The sequence below is a fragment of the Felis catus genome, chromosome E3, assembly GCF_018350175.1.
Source record: "Felis catus isolate Fca126 chromosome E3, F.catus_Fca126_mat1.0, whole genome shotgun sequence".
NCBI lineage: Eukaryota > Metazoa > Chordata > Mammalia > Carnivora > Felidae > Felis > Felis catus.
Genome location: NC_058383.1, coordinates 32717857 through 32743385, shown reverse-complemented (window position 1 = coordinate 32743385; position 25529 = coordinate 32717857). Strand labels below are relative to the sequence as shown.

The following is a 25529-nucleotide window of genomic DNA, read 5'->3' as shown; positions in this document are numbered from 1 at the left end:
CCCTGCCAGCAGCATGGTGCCTGCACATCTAGGAGCTCAACGGACGTCCACCCTTCCTTCCCCTTCTGAGAACAGGTGACTCCAACAGCAGGGACATCACTGACACAGAGACGGAATGGAGTAAGAGGTTCTAGGCAGGTTTGGTTTGAGACGCTTGTGGCTCAGTGGCTCAGGTGTGGACTGTGGCTGGTGGATCACTGCGTAGGGTGTTCTACGTTACATCAAGGGGAGAAGCCCCCCCTCAAGCAACCAGGGGGATGGAACGTAACCCAGGGTGAGAGGTGGGGACTACAGGTGTGGACTGGGCATCTAAGCAGCTCCAGCCACGGAAGACCACATCTGGGGAAGGGAAGCTGCCAGGGATGCTTTGAGGAAGGCCCTGCCTCTCCTGCACTGGGGCACAGGCCCTCCTGAGCAGAGAGAAGGTAGACTGTCATCAGCCACGATGGAGTGATTCCTGACCCCCAAGAAGCAGCAGACACCCCATTGTCAAGGGGGGGTGGCTTAGCCAATCACAACCCCACTCTAAAGATGAGGAAAGGTAAGGTCCAGAGAGGAGAAAGAAAGGAAGAAAATATACTATCAGTGTATGATTTCATTTATGTAAAACTCCTTTTTGACAGAATGACAGAATGTTGACTTGCAGAGGCCATCCCAGGCCTAACTAAACGCCCCCAAATGTGACCAATATGACCTGCTGTTCTGACCTCACAGAATTCCCCCAGAGAAGGCAAGATGTTAAAGCTGGAAGGGCACTCAGTCCCACCTCTTCACTGGCAAATGAGGAAACTGAGGCCCAGAGTTTGCCAAGCCTGCCCACCCAAACTCATCCTACCAGCATGGTGACATAAATGACACTGGTTAGCACAATCTTGCCATGCCTCTACGGTGAGTTGGTTATAATGGCCCCTGTGGTCCACTAAACCATGGCCCCCAAGATACCCAGACCCTAATCTCTGGAATTCTTAAATGTTACCTTAAGTGGCAACAGGGTTTTTGCAGGTATGATTAAATTACAGGTCTTGGGGGTCAGGGCCTGGCTGGCTCAGTCAGTAAAGTGTGCGACATTTTTTTCTTTTCTTTTTTTTTTTAGAGCAGGGGTGAGAGCACGAGCAGGGGAGGGGCAGAGGGAGAGCGAGAGAAACTCCCAAGCAGGCTCCGCACCCAGTGCAGAACCCAACACCGGGCTCGATGTCATGTCTGTGAGATCATGACCTGAGCGAAAATCAAGAATCAGACACTTAACCAACTGAGCCACCCGGGTGCCCCAAAGCACGTGACTCTTGATCTCAGGGTCTTGAGCTCAAGCCCTAAGTTGGGAGTGGAGCCTACACACACACATACACACATACATACATCAATGTCTATTCACTTATAAAATAAAATAAGGAACGTGGGCTGGGGAGACTATCGTGGATATTTGAGTGAGACCTAAGTGTAATCGCAAGGGTCCTTACAGGAGATGTGACAAGTGAGGCAAGATGCTTCTGGCTTTGAAGGTGGAGGAAGGGGCCATAAGCCAAGGAGTGGGATGCTGGGAAAAGCCAGGAAATAGATTCTCCCAGAGAGCCTCCAGAGGGAACACAGCCTTGCTGATTTTGCCACAGTGAACCTGACTTCAGATTTGCCCTCTGGAGCTCTAAGAGGACGAAAATGCATTGTTTTTGGACACCACCAGGTCTGTGCTAAGTTGATACAGCAGCCGTGGGAAACCAGCCTAGTCCTGGCCCTAGCCCTTCCGACTTATCTGCTATTTTATTTAAATATCTGTTGAGTGCTCACCCTGCCCCAAACCAGTGTCCTGGGTCCTGGGAACAGGGAAAGACAGAGTCCTAAATATAAGTGGGTACAGTGCTCACAAACCAAGTGACTGGGAGCACACGCCACATGGAAGAGTGGACCAACAGCAGGTGAATGGTGGATGAGACGTGGGCGAGCCTAGGTCCAGCAGAACTTCTTCTGCCCCAGCCAGGACACCAGACACGGCTTTGGGAATGAAAGAGAAGGCTGCCTGAAGGGGCTTCGTTACAACCTGCATTGTAAGCAGGATTCCTGGTAACAGGTGGGATCAGAGATCTATCTAGATCTCTGATGTTGTCACCATGCAGCTGATGATTCGTATTCTTTGCTTGGAGGGGGAACGTACGGTCAGGGAACAAAATCGTTACCATGTGCAGTTGAACCAGAGATCTTGGCTGCTTTAATGAGTTCTTCCAACCAATTGCACTCACCAAAATCAACCATAAAAGTTAACAGGTTCGTTTAAGAAATAAAATTTGATCTCAATCTATTTTGGAGAGATGCCCAAATTTACAGAAAGCTCGTTATTAATTTGTTTTTTTCTCTTCCCCAGGTATCCTGAATTTCTTGGTTCTCCACCCCGCCCCCCCCCCCGCCCTCATCCAGGTCCAAGAGTGATGGAGAAACTGTTCATAAAGAATTTGGTGGAGAGGCAGAGTAATCGTTCCGACAACTCCCCGTAAGGCCATGTGTGAGCTACGTGAATCATCCTTCTCAAAAGAATATTAAGCGCCTATGTGCACAAGCATCTGTGTCTTTTGCAATCTGCTCTGTGCCCTTCCGCACTGTGTCTCAGCATTTCTCAGCTGCCAGAGGAGCCAAAGAAAAGTGTTAACACCCTTGTGCAAAACGTCTCTCTTGGTCTTGACACCAGCCCCCAAATACGAGAGTAGATTCCACTAGAGAAAGAGACAGGCACATTGACTGACACTTGTCTGGTCCAAGCTTCAAAGGTTTTATGAAGCGTGGAACCCCAAGCGTAATGATGACTTGACTTATTAAGCACCCGCTGTGTCTCCGGGATCACACAGAGACCAGACCTCAAACCCTGGAACCATGGTTCTCCACCAGGAACGAATGCAACCCGCAGGGAACATTCATCAGCGTCTGGAGACATTTGGGACTGTCACAACTGGGGGTGGGGCGATGCTACTGGAATCCAGTGGGTGGAGGCCAGGGGTGCTAACCGTCCTACGACGTACAGAACAGCTTCCACAACAAGAGACTACCCAGCCAACACGTCACGAGTGCGAGTTTAAGAAACCCCGCTGGAAGGCCAGACTAGCCGGGTTCCGATCCTGGCTCCACCTGTGGATTCACACACATGCCAAAATAGTGAAACCTATTGCATCATGCTGTTGCAAGATGCCAAGTGTTGATACGCAGAAAAGATTTGTATTAGAGCACGTTCTGCTCTAGGGGCCAAGCAATGTGCTATAAATGCTTCTCACAGATAATTACTGGTCTTCACGAACGAGCACGGGGGGTTGTTGCAAGACAGAGGTTACTATTAACCCATCTGATAGCTAAGAAGTTGAGGCTCAGAACGGTGAAGTGACTTGTCCACAGACAAAGAGCCGGTACGTTCGGGAGCCAGGTTTCGAGCTATCTGGATTCAAGGCACACACTCTCAAACTGAGGCAGGCACAGCCTAGCAGGTGCAGGGAATGAATACAGGAGTTTCCTAGAGTATGATTTTGCTCGACTATTTGGTGAAGGGAAAAACTGATCCGTGTATCTGGTAGGCCATTTTCAAATTATTTTGGCCTTAGTACCAACAGAGTTACACCATGGGATGGGATTCATCACCTGCATGAATCTCCAAGGTCAAGTGCAGTGAGAAGGCCACCTGGGCCACAGCCAGCCATCCACACATGCATACCAGACTCTCCACTGTACAGGATTCCAACAAATCCCCACAAACGTAGTGGCTTAAAGCGACACAGATGTGTCCCCTTACAGCTCCAGGGTTCCAAAGTCTGGAATGGCCCCCCCTGGACGAAAATCAAGGTCTCGACAGGGCTGTGTTTCCTCTGGAGATTCCGGTGGAGGATTTGTTTCCTGGCCTTTCCCAGCTGCTGGGGCCACCCGTGTGCCTTGGCTCGTGGACACTGCCTCCACCTTCACAGCAAATCACCCGCCCTCCGCTCTGCCATCACCTCTCCTTCTCTGGCTCTTCCAAGGATCCCTACGATTCCACGGGCCCCACACGATGACCCAAGAGAATGTCCTCAAGTTGGAAGATCCTTGACCGCATCCTATTCGCAAAGTCCCTTCTGCCATACAAGGCAATGTATTCTTGGGTCCAGGGACTGGGACGTCTTGGGAGGGCCATTATTCTGTGTGTCACAGCCCCTAAGGCTCTCAGAGTATAAGTTTTTGGGAAGCACTGAACCTGGACGTCCTAGACGCGTTCCAGGAAGGATTCCAAGACGGGGAAGGACTCGGTTCCTCACGCAGGAGCCCTGGTGCCAGCACAGAAGCCCCATCGTGATGAGGGGAAAGTCAGTTTTAGCGCAGATGGGGGTCTGGGGTCTGGGGTCTGGGCTGGGCACCTAAGCCCTCCCAGCTCAGGAGACGAGGGGCACTGAGGAGCCTTGGAACGAGCTACCTCCCAGCCTCTCCAAACCGGTTTGCTGGGGCCGCTGTAACAGAGCGCAGCTCTGAAGGCTGGAAGCCCAAGACCAAAGTGTCAGCAGGCTGGTTTCTGCCGTGGCCGCTCTCCTTGGCCTGCGAATGGCCGTGTTCTCCCTGTGATCCTTACACGTCTTTTCTCTGTACCTGTCTGTGTCCTAATCTCTTCTTAGAAGGACACAAGTCATATCATATTAGGGCCCGTTTTCACGTAAATTAGGATCTCATTTTACCTCCTTACCTCTTTGAAGACATCCATCTCCAGATACAGTCACATTCTGAGTCGCTGGGGGTTAAGACTTTTAGGGCGACACAATTCAGTGCGTAACCTCGAAAACGATAAACCCCAACCTATTCAGGCTCCTCCTACCCTTAGATGAAGTGGGAGACGTGCCCCTTTCCCCCTGGAAACTATGAGCATTTGAAAACCTCTATGCACCAGTCTGAGAATGGAGAATTTCTCATTCTGAAGGAGAGAAGGAAGCCAGAGATACTACCAGCAAATAAGCACATGATCCCACTAGGGCATCCATGGCCCTCCTCTGAAAGTTCTTTTTCTTTTTTTTCTAGAGACAGTGTGTGCACACGAGCAGGGAGAGAGGGGTAGACAGGGAAAGAGGGAGAGGGAAAGAGAGGTAGAGGGGGAGAGAGGGAGAGAGATGGAGGGGGAGAGACGGGGGGGGAAGGGGGAGACAGGGAGAGGGGGGGGGGAGAGAGGGAGAAAGGGAGAGGAGAGAAGGGAGAGAGGGGGGAAGAGGGGGAAAGAGGGGGGAGAAGGAGAGAGAAAGAGACACAGGGGGAGAGAGGGGGAGAGAGGGAGACAGAGGGAAAGGGGGAGAGAGAGGGGAAGAGGGGGGAGGGGGAGAGAGAGGGGAAGAGGGGGGAGGGGGAGAGAGGGGGAGAGAAGGGAAGAGAGAGGGGGAGGGGGGAGAGAGAGAGGGGGGAGAGGGAGAGAGAGGGAGAGAGAGAGAGAAAGGGAGACAGAGGGAGAGAGGGAGAAGGGGAGATGGAGAGAGGGGGAGAGGAAAGGAGATGGAGGGAGAGGGAGGGAGAGGGAGGGAGAGGGAAGGAGAGAGGGAGGGAGAGGGAAGGAGAGAGGGAGGGAGAGGGAAGGAGAGAGGGAGGGAGAGAGAAAGAGGGAGACAGAGGGAGAGGGAGAGAGAGGGAAAGAGGGAGAGAGAGGGAAAGAGGGAGAGAGGGAGAGGGAGAGAGAGGGAAAGAGGGAGAGAGGGAGAGGGAGAGAGAGGGAGAGAGAGGGAGAGAGGGAGAGAGAGGGAGAGAGGGAGAAGGGGAGATGGGGAGAGGGAGGGAGAGGGAGGGAGAGAGAGAGCGAGAGAGAGCGAGAGAGAGAGGGAGAGGGAGAGAGAGGGAGAGAGGGAGGGAGAGGGAGTGAGAGACAGGGAGAGGGGGGAGAGGGGGAGAGGGGGGAGAAGGGGAGAGATAGGGAGAGAGGGGGAGAGAGGCGAAAGATGGGGAAAGAGAGGGGGAGAGGGGGACAGAGAGGGAGAGGGGAGAGATGGGGAAAGAGGGGGGGAGAGGGGGGAGAGAAGAGAGGGAGAGGGGGGAGAGGAGAAGAGAGGGAGAGGGGGGAGAGGAGAAGAGAGGGAGAGGGGGGAGAGGAGAAGAGAGGGAGAGAAGGGGAGAGGGGGGAGGGAGAGGGGGGAGAGAGAGGGAGGAGAGAGAGGGGGAGAGAGGGGGAGAGAGGGGGGAGGGGAGGAGAGGGGGAGAGAGGGAGAGGGGAGAGATGGGTAAAGAGGGGGAAGAGAGAGGGGGGAGGGGAGGAGAGAGGGAGAGAAGGGGAGAGGGGGGAGAGAGAGGGAGGAGAGAGAAGGGGAAGAGAGAAGGGGAAGGAAGGGGGGAAGAGAGAGGGGGAGAGAGGGGGAGAGAGGGGGGAGAAGGAGGGAGAGGGAGAGAGAGGGAAAGAGAGGGAAAGAGAGGGAAAGAGGGAGGGAGAGAAGGGGAGAGATGGGGAGAGAAGGGGAGAGACGGGGAGAGACGGGGAGAGGGGGGGAGAGAGGCGAGAGATGGGGAAAGAGGGGGGGAGAGGGGGAGAGAGGGGGGAGGGGAGGAGAGGGAGAGAGAGAGGGAGAGAGAGAGGGAGGAGGGGGGAGAGAGGGGAGAGATGGGGAAAGAGGGGGGAGAGGGGGAGAGGGGGGGAGAGGGGGAGAGAGGGGAGAGATGAGGAAAGAGGGGGAGAGAGGAGGAGAGAGGGAGACAGAGGGAGAGAGGGAGAGAAGGGGAGAGGGGGAGAGAGAGGGAAAGGGGGGAAGAGGGAGGAGAGGAGGAGAGAGGGAGAGAAGGGGAGGGGGGGAGAGAGAGGGAAAGGGGGGAAGAGGGGGGAGAGGAGGAGAGAGGGAGAGAAGGGGAGGGGGAGGGGGGGAGGGGGAGGGGGGGAGGGGGAGAGAGGGGGAGAGGGAGAGAGAGGGAGAGAGAGGGAAAGAGGGAGGGAGAGGGAGGGAGAGACAGGGAGAGGGGGAGAGGGGAAGAGGGGGGAAAGAGGGGGAGAGAGGGGGAGAGAGGGGGAGGGGAGGAGAGGGGGAGAGAGAGGGAAAGAGGGGGGAAGAGGGGGGGAGAGAGGGGCAGAGAGGGGGAGAGAGGAGGGGGAGAGGAGGGGGAGAGGAGGGGGAGAGGAGGGGGAGAGGAGGGGGAGAGGAGGGGGAGAGAGGGGGAGAGAGGGGGAGAGAGGGGGGAGAGGGGGAGAGAGGGGGAGAGGGAGAGAGAGGGAGAAAGAGGGAGGGAGAGGGAGGGAGAGATGGGGAGAGAAGGGGAGAGACGGGGAGAGACGGGGAGAGGGGGGAGAGAGGCGAGAGATGGGGAAAGAGGGGGGGAGAGGGGGAGAGAGGGGGGAGGGGAGGAGAGGGAGAGAGAGAGGGAGAGAGAGAGGGAGGAGGGGGAGAGAGGGGAGAGATGGGGAAAGAGGGGGGAGGGGGGGAGAGGGGGAGAGGGGGGGAGAGGGGGAGAGAGGGGAGAGATGAGGAAAGAGGGGGAGAGAGGAGGAGAGAGGGAGACAGAGGGAGAGAGGGAGAGAAGGGGAGAGGGGGAGAGAGAGGGAAAGGGGGGAAGAGGGAGGAGAGGAGGAGAGAGGGAGAGAAGGGGAGGGGGGGGAGAGAGAGGGAAAGGGGGGAAGAGGGGGGAGAGGAGGAGAGAGGGAGAGAAGGGGAGGGGGAGGGGGGGAGGGGGAGAGAGGGGGAGAGGGAGAGAGAGGGAGAGAGAGGGAAAGAGGGAGGGAGAGGGAGGGAGAGACAGGGAGAGGGGGAGAGGGGAAGAGGGGGGAAAGAGGGGGAGAGAGGGGGAGAGAGGGGGAGGGGAGGAGAGGGGGAGAGAGAGGGAAAGAGGGGGGAAGAGGGGGGGAGAGAGGGGCAGAGAGGGGGAGAGAGGAGGGGGAGAGGAGGGGGAGAGGAGGGGGAGAGGAGGGGGAGAGGAGGGGGAGAGAGGGGGAGAGAGAGGGGGAGAGAGGGGGAGAGAGGGGGAGAGGGAGAGAGAGGGAGAAAGAGGGAGGGAGAGGGAGGGAGAGACAGGGAGAGGGGGGAGAGAGGAAGAGGGGGGAAAGAGGGGGAAAGAGGGGGAAAGAGGGGGAGAGAGGGGGGAGGGGAGGAGAGGGGGGAGGGGAGGAGAGGGGGAGAGAGAGGGAAAGAGGGGGGAAGAGGGGGGGGAGAGAAGGGCAGAGAGGGGGAGAGAGGAGGGGGAGAGGAGGGAGAGAGGAGGGGGAGAGGAGGGGGAGAGAGGGGGAGAGAGGGGGGAGAGAGGGAGAAAGGGAGCGGGGAGAGGGGGAGAAGGAGTGAGTGGGAGAGAGAGGGAAGGAGAGACGGCAGCGGGGGGGGGGGGAGGGTGAGAGGGGGGGAGAGGGGGAGAGGGGGAGAGGGGGAGAGGGAGAGGGAGAGGGAGAGGGAGAGGGAGAGGGAGAGGGAGAGAGAGAGAGAGAGAGAGAGAGAGAGAGAGAGAGAATGCCAAGCAGGCGCCACCCTCAACACAGAGGCCAACGCAGGGCTCCATACCTCGACCCCCAGATCTCCACCTGAGCCAAAACCAAGAGTCAGACACTCAATGGCCTGAGCCGCCCAGGCGCCCCCCAGGGTCCGTCTTTGACAAGCTCATTTAGGTTGCCGAGTATTTCCACTGAGTTACAAGGTTATTTTTTGCTTCGGCAAATGGCCACGTCGCACCCCAAAACCAGAGACTGAAACAGACCCTTTCATCCCCCCCCCCAGTGAAGACAGAAGTTTCTGGGGAAGGTCTGGCTGGGAGGAAAAGGGGGCGGGGACTGGGGACAAAAGCCGCTTTCGGCTCCCTGCCTGCGTCTCTCCCAGGGAGGGAGGAGAGCTTGTGGGGAAGGGCCTGGCAATTTCACAGCGGAGAAAGGGAAAGGGCCGGGCTCAGGGGCGGAAGCTAACGAAGCACATTTCTGCTCCGCGTTTTAGGACGGGAGCGTCAACATGTTTCCAGCCCCACCTCCCCATCTCAGGGCACAGCTGACCTATGGCAGAGGCAAGAGCCATCCTCCGCCACGTTCTGGACGGTTCCTCCAGAAACCCACGGCACACGCTTTGGCATGAAAGACGCAAGAGATCTCAGTCCTGCTCTAGTCTGGGGTCCAGCTGATACACGAGGGCTGTACACGAGGGCTGTACACGAGGGCTGATACACGTTCTGGTGGCTGATAGGTCAAAACGCTTTGGTTTTGACAGTTAAGGGCCACAGTCTCCAGGGTCTTCAAGTCCCTCTGCCCCAGGAAGCCTCTACCTTCTCATAACCAGCACCAGAGGACTGACACCTGACCCAACAGGGGCTCCGGGGGCACCTGCTCTGATGGGTCGTGATTGTCTCAGTTGTAACAGAAGGCCACAGACTGGGCACAGGGGGGATTATTAGCAACACACATTTGTTTCTCATGGTTCCAGAGGCAGAAAGTCCAAGATCAAGGCACCAGCAGATTCGGTGTCTGAGGACAGTCCACTTCCCAGTTCACGGATGGCCGTCTTCTCGCCGGGACCTCACATGGTGGGAAGGGCGAGGGAGCTCTGTGGGCTCTCCTTTATCAGGGCACTTACCCCATTCATGAGAGTTCCACCCTCACCCCCCCAATACCCCCCTCCCAATACCATGCCATCAGCGTTAGGATCTCGACACAGGATGGGGTGGGCGGTGGGGGGACAAACATCCAGGCTGTAATAAGGATCATTCTATACTAATAAATATGTTGGAGATTCCCCCCACGCCTGTTAATGTCAATCTTAAATCCCTTCTACTTTCCTTTAAGATCCATTTCACTTCCCTCATCCCTGCCGTGGGAAAGAACAGCGATGACGTGCCGCCCACACAATATCCCTTTCGGATCACAGGGCAGTTACCGTCACATTGTCACCCTGTCTTTGCTCTACTAGAGAAAGGAGCAAACCATAGCACCGCATCCCTACTGCTCACCACAAAGCCCGTGACATGAGCACATCCCGGCCCACCACGACAAGGTTCTCTATCTTTTCTCCTGGCATACCACAATAGTCAAATCCCACAAAATAATTCTCTGCTGGGAAATCTCACATTTTAAAGCAATTCTTGAAGCAACGCTGATACAGACACAATGGTTGAGCAATGCCTAGTGACTAAGAATGAATAATCGCAGAACTCCCTGCCAGGCTTCAAAATATTTATTATTTTTTAGAAATTCAAATTATTTTACCGTACTTTCTATTGGAATCCATCATTTTCTGACGCTTTCCATTCACACAATGAGAAATATCAAACAGGTTAAGAGGTGCAACACCTAGGGATATAAAAGTCTGACTCAATTAAGATGCATTCTGCAGCAGGTGCCGTAAAAGAGATGCAAATTAAAATAATGAGATGACATTTGCACGGAACCAATTAGAATGACTTTTGTTTCAAGTGTGGGCCAGAGTTAGGTGAGGGAGCTACTTTCACATAGCTATCCGAAGTGTCCAGTGGTCCAATCCTTCTGGAAACCAATTAGCAGCATGTATCAGGAACCTTAAAATTCTTCGCGCACAGTGGCCCGGCGATTTCAGACGTAGGAATCAATTCAAAACCGGTAATCTGCAACTCAGACGTTTCATTATAAAGCTCTTGAGCTGAGGCGTTGTGTTTAACAGCAACGAATGTGAAGAAAGCTTAATCATCAAGGAAATCATGATGTGTCCACAGAATGGAAAAGGTGGCAGGTAAGGACGCTTACAAATAATCTGTAATGCTAGTGATAGAATGTAAAGTAAATTAGAAGCTATACATGAAATTATGTAACCGATATGTATCTGTGTTTGTACAGCAGGCAAAGAAGACTAGAAGAAGAAGAAAAAAAAAAACGACTAGAAGGAAATCCAGGAAAATGGCAGCGGTAGCTGTGACGTCCAAGGTGGTTTTTATTTTCTTTATACGTCTTTCAATCTCTCACGTCCTCTAAATTGTACACTTGTTAGATTACTTTTATGTTAGCTGAGGTCTTTTTTTTTTTTTTTTAAGAGTTGTGGGGTTTTTTTTAACGTTTATTTATTTTCAGAGAGAGGAAGCAAGCAGGGCGAGGAGAGAGAGAATCCCAAGCAGGCTCCGCACTGTCAGCACGGAGCCCGATATGAGGCTGGACCCACGAACCGTGACATCAGGACCCGAGCCCAAACGACAGCACCATGCGGGCGCCCCAGCTGAGGTTCTGTCTTTTAACAGTCTGTAAAATCCTCACCCCTTGGAGACACACGCTGACGTATTTGTAGATGAAATAGAACCATATCTGGGATTCGCTTTAAAACGATCCAGCTGTGGGGCTGGACGTGAAGCCAGAACGGTCATGCGTCAAAGCCAGGTGACGGGGACGTGAGGGCTCACGCTACTGTCTCTACTTGGGGACGCGTTTGAAATTCTTCACGGTAAAAGTATGTCTCCGAAGGCTACCAAAGGGTGTCACAGAGGAACGAAGAAAATAAGCAAACACCAACAGAAACAAAAAGCACCAATGAGCCAAGGCAAAATCAACAGCCATCAACCAAAGTGCAACTGGACCGTGAAGCTCAGCCTTCACCCAGGGGCTGCCTTTTTCAGAATCCCGCTGGCAGAAACCATGCCTATCACCGAGCGCCGGAGCCGCGGCCAGCGGGTCGGTTTCTAGAGCTCCACATCCTGTCCCCTCTCCCCGTGCTGTGGCTCTATTCACCCGAGTCAACCAAAACCACGTTCCTCAGCCCTACAAATATCTTAGCTTTAAAACAATTCGTCTAGAAAATATGTTGTTGTTTTTCAGCCCGAGGACTACAGACATGCAAGATGACAGGGATTTCAAATGCCACTCACTCTTTCTGGCTACAGTTTCCTAATTTGGAAGAGGCAAGATACAGCAGGAGACATTCAGCCATTTGTGACAACAAAACAGAGATCGGCAAAAAGCTCAATGTTTTGATTGTGAGAACTGCCATCCAGAGGAAAATTCAGGAGCTATCAAAACCACACGCAAGCCTGGCAGCTCGGTGGAACACGTTAAGGGGAAGGAAAGGCCCAGACTGTAGGCCGGCACCTGGGCCCCCGTGAGCCAGCCTCCTCTCCTCTCTGCGGCTTGTCCTCTGCAGCCACGGATGTGACCTGCAGGGGCAGACACATGGGATGCCAGCCTCTTCTGGCCAGGAGTTCTCGAATGCAAATCGAGCCCAGATTTGACCTTCTAGCACCTTCTCTGACAAGCTCCCACCCTCACGCCTCTGGATGAGGTGCCCCTCTGCTATGTTCCCTAGCCCCCTGGAGCTACCCCAATCACAGACGCACCACTCTGGGCTTTAATTGACAGTCTCCTCCAGCTAGATGCACATCAGCGCAAATCTGATCACTGATACATCTACAGAACATTTTGGGACAGGATACAGGTTCCATAAACGTTTGAAGAATGAACATATTTATAAACCAATAAACCAATAAATAAATAAATTCCAAGGAGGTCTACGAATGAGTTTCAGGGGACCTGTGAACCCCTAACAATTGCACATAATATTGAATGCATGTTTAGGAATGGGCATCCCTCTGGGGGGGGGGGGGGTCCATACCTCCTATTAGTGTATGAAATGATCATGACTCCCCAGCCGGCTCACCCCAAATTGTCTTAAATTTCTTGGGTGAGTATGTGGGCCTGGCTTTAAGGTGTCAGCGATTTGCACAAGTCACCTTAAATTCTAGAGTGAATTTTTATTTTGTTTTGCAGAAACAAGCACAGTTGGGGACCAATGGAAAATGATTAAACTTCTTTTTTGTTAAGTCAGTGAGACTTAAGAAGAAAAGATCCTTGTTAATATACCAATAGCCTGCAAAAGTTACAAATGGAAACAAACTACCACTCCCATTTCATATTCTTCCTCTTTGAACCGGTGACCTGGTCACCCCCTCGGAGAGGGGCACCTGTGTGAGGACCTTCCATGCGTGCATTGAGCAAACATTCCTTCTCTGAATTCTATATTGTATTCCTTGGATTTTTTTTTTTACTCTAGTTCTAATAAATAAATAATTTGAATATACCCACTTCCATCATATGGAATGCTGTAACATTTGAACGCAAAGACAACGCTTTTGCAAACCAATTCTGGATTTTGTTTCTTCCTGGGACGTGTGAAGGAAGAACAAAGGACGTGCCTAACAGTGGACGAGCACCCAGAGCCACTGCTGCCCTAAGGAAATGCTCAAAATGCAGGGGGTACAGCAGACAAGAGAGAAATATTTGGCAACTGGGAATTCAGAGAGGGTTCTGGCTCTCTCTTTAGAATATGAACGTATTCTTACAATAACGTGTGCAAAAACGTGAATATACTTTCATAAGTAATCATGATTAACTGGGTGCGGTTCTAAACCGCCCCCCCCCCGCATTTGGAGATCACTGGCAATTATTCTAAACATCATCTCGGGTAGCTGTGCTTCTTAGCCAAAAACATTCCCACTAGTAAATATGACGCCGGCTGACCTACTTATGTTTATATTTATATATGTGTGTGTGAGTTGATATATACATAGGTTTTCTGCTTTTCAAATACTGTCTACCCTTCAGGATGATGTAAAGTCCTTTGGAGATTTGAGGTGATGATGCCAGGATCATAAATTCCTCCCCCAAGCCGGGCAAGTTTATACTGAATTACTCACACGCTTGCAGAAAGTGAGGATGTTGGTTTTCAGCCAAATCCAAGGGCCTAAAGTACCAGGACTTGGGGATTTAAAAAACAAAAACAAAACAAAACAAAAAAAAAAAAAACCCACAAGGATTTGAGAGGTGCAGAGCTTCTGAGTTAGAAAGAACCTCAGAGGTGACCCCATCCAATGTTTCCATGAGTCCAACACCACCACCACCACCCCCCGCCCCCCGATCCTGACAGACAACAGTCACTTTCAGCTCAGCCACGTCTGACAGACACTCATTATTCTCCAAACCATTGCGGTCTTCAGTCACAGACCTAATTGCCAAAGCTTATCTTACCATATGTCATTTAGATCCTACACAACCCTGAAGGCCCTTCCTCTGGACACACTGTTGTTGTTCAATATCTGTCTTTAAATATTATCCCCCCACCCCCCGATCCCTGCCAAACTAAGTCTATGGATCATGGTGTTTGTGTGGCTGGAGAGATCATCAGTTATACCACTCAGCCATTGCTCCTATGCTTCTGCTAACAGAAGCAAATTTTGCTTCATTGGCAATTATCCATTCTTGGCGAAGAATCTTGATTGTTAATCTCTATCAGTGATGTTCAAGGGGAGGCATGTGACCCAGTTCTGGCCAATGAAATGTAAGGGGAAGTCAATTCTAACAGAAGAGGAGAGGGCCTAGAAGAAAGCTTCTTTTCTCCCTCCTTTTTCTTCCCATTTTAAATGCTGGCATGTGAAGATGTGATGGCACAGAAGCAGCCATCCTGTGACCAAGAGGAAACAGCAAATAGAGGCAAAATAGAAAAATGGAAAGGACCTGAATCCTTGGTGGGTTACCGAGTTACTAAATCACATCTGGGGCTCCTTGCTAAATAAAAAAAAAAAAAAAAAACTACCTGTCTTAATTGTTTAAGCCATCATCAGCCAAACATTCTGTTATTTGCAGCTGAAAGCACCAGTAACAACAGAAAAGGTATAATGCAGCTATCACCTCTCTTGATTTGGACATTATATTTCTAGAAATATGGACTTCACTTTTTCTGAGAGCCATATCACTACTTAGAATCTGCTGAGCATCGAGTGCAAAACAAACAAGCAAATAAACACAACACCTGGGACTGGAGATCATAATCTCAAACGCTTCAGACACCACACAATTAACATAAATGTGTGAATCTGGATGGATGTCAGATAACAGGGAGCAAGGACATTAAAATGCAGGCATTTTAAAGAGCTTATTAGTAAAATAAAATACTAATGCATTTATGAGGCTGATCCAGTAGGCAGTTCATGACTCTTGCGAAAACCATCCTCAAATTGGGGAGCTACATCTCCCCCCTTCCTATGAGAAAGTGCCATTTCTTCTTAAATCCTCCAATGTAGTCGGTAGTATCTGACTCTATCTCTTCAATCCGGAAAGACAGTTCTGAGTTTTAATTCCATCACCCAACATCTTAATCAATTTAGTTAACCAAAATATTAGCACCGAAATCCACTGTCCCTCTTGAATGTAAGCCCCTTCCCTAAACCTAATGGAGTCCCAGTCATTAACTTGAGAAGGCACTATGAGCAAAAGAACAGTGGATAAGGATTCTCTAATCAAATACCTTTGGGGCTGCCGGGTTCCCCAGGCTGTCACCGAGTTACTTAATCCTTGGCAGAGACCAAATGAGAGACTGTATCTGTCCACAACCTAAAGCCCTAAGCCCAGCGCAAATATATAGTCTAGTCGGTGGAGTTATTTACTGCAAGGCTCACGGAGACAGTCTCCTGTGGTGGTCATTTTCACCCTGGCCACATCTGATCTTCAGTTTGCCAGGATAAAGCCCACGGCAAATTCGAAGAACTAAAAGCCCCTGGTTGTCCCAGGAAACTCATATTCCCAGTCATGTTCATATTAAGGCAATAGGAACCGTCTCATGTTGGACTCTCCACTTCTAACACTTCTGTGGGATTCGTCCCCCGTTTCTTGCAGGGGTTACCATCACATCGCCACATGACCCTTCATCATTTTTTCTGGTGGTGAAAAAATCCAAGTGCACTGGACACAAATAAAAATGACATGATATACACACAATAACAAAAGTGTTCCTCTAGTAATTATTTATTACGAGCCAAGCACTGAGCTACCTGTTATCTCATTTAAATCTTACAGCTCCATGAAGTACATACTCTTTCTGTCCCCTTTTTAAAAACAAAGACATCGAGGCCAGGCTGGGGTCAAAACAAACAGTGAGGACACTGAGACTCAGAGCCATTAAGAAGCTTTCTCATGATCAGCCAGCTGGTAAGTGAAAGCCTGAATTTAAACACAGACAACCAAACTCAAGGTTCAATTTATCAACCACGCTATAATGACATTAACAAAATTTTTTTAATGTTTATTCATTTTTTGAGAGACAGAGAGACACAGAGTGTGAGCAGGGGAGGGGCAGAGAGAGAGGGAGACACAGAATCCGAAGCAGGCTCCGGGCTCTGAGCCGTCAGCACAGAGCCCGATGCGGGGCTCGAACCCACAGACTGTGAGATCACGACCTGAGCTGAAGTCAGCTGCTTAACCGATTGAGCCACCCAGGCGCCCCAGTATAATGACATTTTTTAAAAAGACTGAAATAGCAGGAGTCCACCACTCAAAGATAACCACAGCTCACAGTTTGGCAGGTCTCTTGCCAGTCTTTCCTTGAAGGTGGTAAAATTTTCAGAGCTGGAAGAGGCCTCAGAGATAGTATCACCCTAAACGTCATTTCACAGGAAAGCCTAAGGACCAGAAAGGTGAAGGGCCTTTCTCCGGGTCCCACTGCTATTTGGAAATGGAACTCAGGTCCTCGGACCCTCTGTCCAAGGTTTTCGGGGGCCTTTGACTCAAGTTGGTTGGTAGTGGCTTCCTCGAGTACCGTGTTGAGAAGGATTTAAGGTCCTTAAAGAGTTAAGGCTCAGGAGATCAGCGATGGCAGCAGTAAACACAGCAGCACAGATATATGCACATCATGAGTTTGCCACTTGCCAAGGAACAGCCCTTGGGAGAGAAGCAGAGCACCCAGGAAAGGCTTTCTTAATAAAGACCGGCTATATTCTTCACCTACACCAGGGTCTCAAACCCCAGCGCCTTCAGGGATGAGGTTCTAGCATGAATGAGGGAAGTGGGCAAGCAGAGGACTGAACATGGGAAGAGCGCCAGCCCTAAGAGGTAAGGGTGCTATTCACCTCCAGCCGCCTTTGCCTGCTGAGGGGAAGGGCGGGGCCCATGTTGCCAGGCCTTCTGAATTCCTGCAGTGAAGCATGAAATTTGGATTTTTCAAAATGTGAGGTCTCCGGGGCGCCTGGGTGGCTCGGTCGCTTAAGCGTCCAACTTTGGTTCAGGTCACGATCTCATCGTCAGCGGGTTCAAGCCCCGCGTCGGGCTCTGTGCTGACAGCTGGGAGCCTGGAGCCCGCTTCGGACTCTGTGTCTCCCTCTCTCTCTGCTCTTCCCCCGCTTAGGCTCGCTCGCTCGCTCTCTCTCTCTCTCTCTCTCTCAAAAGCAAACATTAAAAAACATTTTAACTGTGATGTCTCCTAACTTTAATGCTGGCAACGAATCCAAATCTGAATAAAAACCAGGGAGTGAAGAACAAAGAAAACCCACGAGCTAACAACATTATAACCGCTCGTTTTCACTATGGGCTTACCAGAAGCCATCATTCTGTACTGCAAACCCAAGATGCTATTTGTATGTCTTTGTCCCTCTCTTTCTTTCTGCCTCCCTCCTCCCCTCCCAGCCCCCTGATCCCTTCCATCGCTCCAGCTAGAGAAGCCTTTCCCACCTGGGGCCACCAAAAAGAACATCAACACTGTATCTTCCAAACCCACCAGAACACAGCAGCCAAGAGTCCAAGCGATTACCAATGACCCCCAAGGGCCACTTGGAAAGTGAGTCATGCCTCTCGGGGTGATGCCTTTTCCTCTCCAATGACTTATGGAAGGAGGGGTAGATGATTGCATCTGATATGCCTCATCGCAAAGGCTCGAGATAGGCCTCCTCACTCTCTCAGGAACTACCCAAAGCCTCCATAGCAGGAGCTGAGTGGGTTCCACCAACATTCTGATGTGCACGTCTACCCTTCCCATGAGCTTTGAGGGTCTCACTCATAGCCTAACTCTGGAGGTGCCCGGTTACAAGAGAAAGTCCCACTTCCGGCTAATGACCTATTACTCAGCCGCACTACCTGGGCCTTTTGTACGGAACACCCCCAATCTCTGTTAATCCCAAGGATGGCTAGTAATTATCTGCCCACTAGAAAGAAGAGGAGACTGACACACACCTATGAGATCAGTCAGCAAGTAGGGAACAAACATTGCATGGGAAGCCCTGAACCACAGTGTGGTAAGTTCATCTGGAGACTGCAGCAAGCTGGCATTGGAACCAGGGACTTGATTCATTCAATCAACAAACATTTGCCAAGAAACAAACGCAAAGGGCGAGATCAGCACAAGGTGCTGAAAAGAACACACACGCGAACCAGAAATAAACCTTAATAAAGGTGGAAAATAGAAATATTAGTCACAATGACTGTGGTATAAACAGAATACTCCGCAGCCATTTAAAATCATGTTTGAGAAGTCTATTTTATTAAATAGGATTTAAAGGGAAAATTCCACAAATACACAATCAAGCTTAAAAAAAAATGAAAGCAGGTTGTGAAATATAACTGGGTCAAAATCAGAGTGAACACACTCAGTAATTCCTCCCCTGCTCCTAAGATGCAGAATTTATAGATAAACCTTTAGATGTTTTAAATTTTACATAATACTGCTTGGAAATAAGACAAGGGAATCACGAATTAAAAATAAAGAGGACTCTCTAAAAATAAATGCATCAAAAGACGGGACTCTACAATCTCAAGCAGGACTCAAAGTCACATGGTTCATGGGGGAGGGGTCCAATATGAGCCAAGGAAGCAGAGGTCCCAACATCTACCCAGGGAATTAGAGGCAAAACTGGACTCAGAATCATGCTTCCAGGAGTCACAGTCAAAAAGGACGCCTCCGTCTGTGCCAAGAAGCAAAAATGAAGCAACTTACATGAGCCTGGGACCCAGGCGGGCACCATAGGATATACAGAGCAGAGACAGAGCTCTGAGTTGAGCTGTTGACATGAGCTCTAGTTGAAAAGCACATATACCCTTGCAGACATAGGACAGAAGGTATCATAAAATCACCTTGAAAATAAGTTCACAAACAAAACACATGAGGACATAGGAGACATTAGCGAACACATGAGGACATCCAATGATCAGAATCTGCAAAATGAAAGAATTCATATCTGAAGAAACAAAGATGCTAGAGCAAGCAGAGAAGGACTTCGCGGTATTTTTTTTTTTTAATCCTCAAAGGGATAGAGGAAGAATTTACATTCACAAAGTAAAAAGAGGGTTTTTAGAATAAAATAGAGAAGCAGGAAGGTATGAAAAGGGGCCAATTATTTATCTTGGAAATACGGTGAACATTTGAAATTAAAAGCTCAACAGACAGGTAAAATAATACACAAGATACAAATAAAAAGAGCTGGTTAAGGCAAAATAGTAAACCAGATACAAGTAAGAGTTGGTTAACTGGAGTACAGAACTGGAGAGACCTCCTCAAACATAACACAGAGAGATAGAGAACTGAAAAAAAATGTTTAAGATACATGGAGAAACTACATACAGAGAGAACAGAGAAAATACTAGACAGGAAACAGCCAACAGATAATGGCTGAGCTTTTTCCACAATTAAAGAAAAACCTGAATCTTATGACTAAAAAAAGCCCACAGAGTGCAACGTACAAAAACAAAAACAAAACATATATACAGCATAATCCTGAACTGATAACTAACTGAATACAGCTTCGAAGAAAGAGACCCTCATGTCCAACAGTGGCTGGCTGCTCCTGGTGACAGGACTTAGAGGGAAGAACTTTATTTTCTTCTTTAAAGGTTAATATATTTTCTAAACGCTCTCCGGTGAAATGACATTATTTTTATAAACTGTGGAAGAGGAGTGTTCATTATTTCAAATACACATAAACACACTTTTTAAAAAGACTGTCCTCAAGGAACTTTCACTCGAGTAGAAGAGATGAGGTATGGATCGACACAACATAGAAAGTCCACGCAGTAAGCGACATGGCTAGATGTAGCTAAAATCTAAACCTTGTCTTTTCCCCCATGGACTTGCTAGAAATAGAGAGGGAGGAGGAGGTGAGGGCACTGAGCAGAAACATGAAGGTCTAACGCATATGCCTGATTTATTAGGGGCTATTGCTGCAACCAGAGCTGTGCTCCATTTGGAGGGGATCAAAGTGGCCAAACCAAGATAAGATTAGAACTTTATCTACATCAAACATTATTTTCACCTCTACCTGAATTATATTTCAGGACCACCCGTTGATAGAAGCAAAAATTAACGTCTCTACTGTAAATGAACATCACACAAATCTGCCACTTAACACATTTCAGTTATTAGAAGGCTTTGTTCTTTCTCACACGGGTCAGGTAGACTGAGGGAAAGGTAAAAATGGGAGGTGGGGGGCATGTTGAATTTAACTGATAATCAAGTTAAATACCACTCTTATCCACAGGGGCACTATCAACTATCGTGCTGCCAATTTGGAAGTGAAAACAACGCAGGTACGTTCTGGGCTTTACCAAATGAACATCATCTTAGCGGGGAGACAGAAAGGCCTGTTCAGTCTGGGGAGATTCAGACTTTGTGGCCGTAACGCTGTTGGCACACTCAACCAAGCAAGGTGGAGTTTTAGGCAGCATCTCATGGCTGCCTCTTCAGAGCCAAACAAACTGCACTCGGCGTTCAGCTCCAAAGGAAACAGGCAGCAAAGGCACAAGCCAGAGAGATGTGCTACTAATCTGGAAGGAAGGGCTGTTCCCATCTCAGATTATCTCTTTCTTTGTTTTAAGACATTCAGGTTTCTCCAAATGCCACTCTTTACCCACCTCCACCCAACATCACCTGCACATCCCACGCGTGGGGCCCAACACGTACCCCAACATTATCTCCGCTCCCTTCTTTGATTCCCTGCCATCAAGACCAACTTGGCCAGCCCCGACAATTCCCTTCACAATTTTTGAACCAATGGACTCTTTCATTCCTCTCCCAACACCACCTCGTAAATCTCTCTCTTAACGGGACTTCTCTGAAAACGTCCTTTCTTATCTTCCTCTTGCATTTCCGGATTCCCTTTTTCTTCTTTACTCCGAAGTGGGGCCACACTCTTGCCCAATCCCCAGAAGGTGGTTTCCTTTGATAGGAGACGAGGATACGTCCACCCACACCCTCCCAACTCCCTTTCTCACGGCCCTTTAAGGGAGGAGCAGCCGCGGGTCCAGTTGGTCAGAGCCTGGCGTTCACAGTGGACAGGGTCGCCATCTACCAAATGGGTGCTCAACTCTGAGCCCACTCCCTGTTCCTACTTATTTGCCCACAGTCAGATGGATAAAATCAGGTAAGAGCCTGAGCCACAGACCTTCCAGATCAGACCTCCCAGACTCAAGACACCGTCTCTAAGTCAGATTACAACAGATTTCTCCATTGATGGTGCTGGGCCCTAGTCAATCCATAAATTTCACTTTCCACGTGGCAGTACTATCTTTCGTGTGCTGCTTTTTTGGTCAAAACTTCAGAAGGGAGGTGGGATCAGGGCTGATATTTAGATCCCCAAATCACCAACCCCCTGCCAGAAACTACAGTTCTCATTCATGCCTTCATCAGAGGACTGGTCAGTCCTTACGCACGAGCCCTGGGCTCTGATTCACTGCACCTCTCCATGGCTCACTATCTCCTATAAAATGAGATTAATTCCTTGACCCTCCTGAAGTTAAGATGACAAATTTAAAGGACAGGCTTAATTTGCTGGAAAGTGAGATCACAGCTTGAGACCAGAAGACCAAGATCTAGTCCCATCACCCACTGTGTGGCCTCAGCCAAGCCTTTAACTGCCCGCGCCACCACCCCCCCCCCCCCACCGCTATGCCTCAGGTACTTCATCTGAAAGTTGCAGGATGCTCTAGGAGACTCCAAGACCTTCTCCAGTTCATACACTGGTGGCAGGGCACAGCTGTTCCCTACTTCGTCTTTTTTTAATCCCAGAAAGGAGCTCCCCAAAACAGAGAGGTGGCTGGGAAAATGCTCGACCGCACGGAGGAATTCTGCTAGACTGCAAGGCATTTCAAATGAATGTTTAATAAGATACTGCATTGGTTGTATACTTCGGCTGAATGTGCTGCAGCCCAGGAGACCTGAAAGAATTAATACGGTTCCCAGAGGAGCTGGTGGGAATTGCTGAGGCAGAGGCAGAATCTGATTTGATGAATATAAAAGTGCTTTGAGAGCGTCAGAAGGAAAGTGCTCTGACAAATGTCTGTTCGTTCCATTAGCATGTCTCCCGCTATTTAAGGAACACATTCCAAGAAGGTCTCGGGACTGGGGACCACAGCACACAAGGGCACGCTCCCTCTCCCGCCACCCCCCTGCTTCCGACCCCATGTGAGGCCCTTCCTGGGGCTTAGGGATACAGTGCACCCACGACTCAGTTTTTTCTCCTTCCTCACTGTGCTTCTCCCTTCTGATCCTCAAACCAGGCCCTCATAACATCTCACCCAACCTTAAAGTCTCTCCTCTTCCCCAAACCAACACTCTCGGATGGTTCGCAAAATAACCTTCTCTCCCATCCTAAACCAAGAGATGTGGGCACACCTTCTTTCGTTTGGACACTATCCAAGTTCATACCAAAACCCATCCTTGGGAAGCAACCCCTCCATCTGACGTTCTGGGTGCCCCTGACAGCCCCACCCAGGGAACATGGAGGAAAATGCCAGGCCCTCCATGCTCAGGGTCTACAGTCAGTTGTCTCCACTCGCACCCACTCCTTGGAGGAACGCTCTGCTGTGCGCCTGCATGGGACTTCTCAAACTCTCCGCCCCTCTTCCCCCAACTGCGGAGTCTGTGGAAGCATATTTCTCTGCCCTTTTGCGCTTTACCTAAAGACTATGCATTTTATTCCGTAACATAGCCACGTTTCAGCTTTTTGAAAATAGTTTTAGTCGCTTACCGCAAAGGGGGAAAATGGACACTTTTCCACAAATCAGGTAAAAGTGACATTCTAGAAATATGAACTAGAGGGTTTCAAGTGTCCCCAAGCTCACCTCTGTGCACGATCTGGAAACCTCCAAGCGTTCCACCACTTCCTCACAAATCTGCATTCACTGAGTTCTCCCTGGCATACCCAAAGTGCCTGAGACCCTCAGAACCAAGGCAGAAAGCGTTTCCACTCATTTCTGGGTTGGAAAGGCAAAACCTGGCTTTCACCAGAGCCAGTGGCCATGACCCTCTCTCAGATCAAAACAGATGCCAGAGGCTCCCCAAGACCTGTGGTGGCTGTGATATGATCAGCACAGTCCCGGGGCCTGGCAGCCTATCACCTCTCCCACTTACCTTGTCAGCCATGATCATAGATGCGCCCCCGTGGATGCCCAGGATGGGGATGAAAGTCTGCGAAGAGATAAAATCCAGCATCTGAGCCACGGCCTCCTGGTCGGTGTCGTCCCCAAACACAAGGCCATGGATGCGCGCCCCAGACATGAGGTCGCACACATGTGTGATGAGGCTCTTGGGGTCCGTGCGGTTCATCAGCAGGGCCACCACGTTCACGTCCAGGGGCAACCCTGCTGCCTGCTCGGGGCCCCACAGGTTTCGCAGTTCGCGCTCCGTCACGTCGTGGCTGTGACCCAGCAGCACCGCAATGTTCAGCGCCGGGGGACCCTTCTCCGCCGCCGCACCCTGCGCCGGACCGCGCCAGACCAGAAGGGCCGGCAGCACCAGCAGGGTCCAATAACCCAGTCTGCCCATAGTCGCCACTTACGGTCCCTGCAAGGCGGAGAGGGAGAGTCAGGGCCGCGGGGAGCAAAGGTTCCAGAGGAAAGGGATTACAGACCCAGCCCCCTGCTCTAGGAGCCGGGTATACAGCCCATCCCCAGCGCGAGCTGACAGAGTCACTGACTCCATTCCCCATTCCTGCCGCCATCCACATCGCTCCACCCAGCTCTATCCACAACTCCAATCGGAGCTAAGTCTCCATCACTATCCCTAAACCCATTTTTGCATCCAGCCTTCGTCCCATCCTCTGTCTCCAGCCTCCTCTCCATACCCAACTCTGCCCACGTTTCCCACCACACCCCCAAGTTAGCTGTGGACCACAGCCCCTGAGCGTAGGCGCACAGAGCAAACCCTCCACCCACCCCTCTCCCACCCGACTAGTTCAGACCAAGTTACCGACCCCGCCCCCTGCTCAAGGGAGCCAACTACAAAGCAGCCCCCGCGTGCGGAGGCGGTGCTGAGACTCCGCAGCCCTGCTCCCGCGCTGTGCTAGATGACTGACCCCGCCCCCTCTGAATCCTCCGGGTACAGCACAGACCTGGCTCCACGCGGCACGCGCTGCAGACCCCACTCCTCTCCTGCAGGGTGGCCCCCACCAAGTTCACGGGAGTGCAGACTTTCACCCGTGCGCCCCAGGCGCGTGGGGGAAATTGGGCCCCCCCCCCACCTGCGCGGGGGTACAGTGAAGCGATTTCCACTCAACTGCAAGCGAGCCCCAGGACCCGCCCCCTACACGCACGCATGCACACACACGCACACACACAGACACACACACACACACACACACACACACACACGCCCTCTCTCATGCGCGCCGCGTGCAATGCAGAATCCCAGAGCGGAGAGCAGGCGCTTCCACCCGTGGGCCGGCGCGTGGGAGCTGGCAGGGAACTGCGTGGGGCAAAGGTAGGCTCCTAAGCGGCTCTCCGACGGACACGAACTGTACAGACCCTCCCCAGGCTTTCCACTACAGGTCCTGTTACCAAGTCTTAGATGCATGTGGGTAGTGGGCTGCACAACCTGACAGGCACGCGCGCCGTTCTGCGCACAGCCGCAGGCCGCTGTGGCGGTGCCCACGGCCCACGGCCATCCGGAGTCCACACACGTCCTCAGTCGGTGCACACACATGTATCGCGCCAGGTGCACAACTGCGCGTGCCTGCAAATACCAGCACAGTCGTGCACGCGTGCACAGGCGCGCGCCCCTCGGGCCCGGCGCTGCTGGAGCCAGGGGAAGTTAGGGAGAACTCGTTCTGGCCGAGGCACTCTTAGGGTGAGCACAGCGGAGCGCGGAGCCGCAGCGCCCCCTGGTGCTCCTCCCGCGCCTCGCTACAGATAATCCCTCTCCCGCTTCCTCTCTCCCTCTCTCTCCTGTTCCTTCTCCCGCTCTCGCTCTCTCTCCGGTTGAGTCTTCCTCTTCCCAGGCCGGCCGAGCCCAGGTCTCCCGCTGGGACGTACCTGTAGCCGGAGAAGGTCGAGGATGCAGTGGGGCGCGCTGCGCGCACGAGCATCTCGGCCGCCTCAGCAGCCACCGGGTTTAGCGGGTTTCCGCATGCTGCGGCCCCCGCACGCTCCCCTGGCTGTCCCGCGCTGTCTGCATCGCCCCCACGGGGGGCGGCTATCCCAGCCGGAGGCTCTGCAGCAGGGCTCTACCGGGATGGAGAAGAGACGGAGAGGCTGGGTCAGCCCGCGGGCAGGAGAAAGGGGACTGGGGGGCAGGCTGCAGTCTGCAATGCTCACAGCCCCCTGTGCGCACAGGGGGCTCGACCGAAGAGGGGGAGCTGAAGCTCCATGCCCAAGACCCCCTGTGCGGATCCTCAGACCCCGTGGTCGATATGGAGAGCTCCGCTCCTGGGCGCACAGGAGAACCCGAGCCCCAGGTTCGCCACGCACGAGAAGCTAACTGGGCATCTCCACCCTCACCCCCTACCACCTCCCCGGCGCCGGCTGCTGGCAGTTGTTCGGCCAGGAGCTGCTGAGCGAGGGGGGTAGGGAGAGAAAGAGGAGGGAATGGAGGGGGGTGGCTGGCTGAGTTTGCGATGAGCCGGCAGGAGAGGGGGAGGGAAGGACT

The 25529-nt window shown here is 51.6% G+C and overlaps 1 protein-coding gene across 3 annotated transcripts in view; it reads right to left on the bottom strand.

Moving 5' to 3' along the window:
• GRIN2A (glutamate ionotropic receptor NMDA type subunit 2A) overlaps positions 1–25529 on the bottom strand; it is a 536750-nt gene that overhangs the window by 355132 nt on the left and 156089 nt on the right. For all 3 annotated transcript variants that reach the window (XM_045047693.1, XM_045047692.1, XM_006942329.5), the window contains 2 exons: positions 24917–25107; positions 23019–23450 (listed from right to left, as the gene is read on the bottom strand). In XM_045047693.1, coding sequence (XP_044903628.1) covers positions 23019–23432 — 414 coding nt within the window. In that variant the 5' untranslated portion in view covers positions 23433–23450; positions 24917–25107. The remainder of the gene's footprint in view (positions 1–23018; positions 23451–24916; positions 25108–25529) is intronic.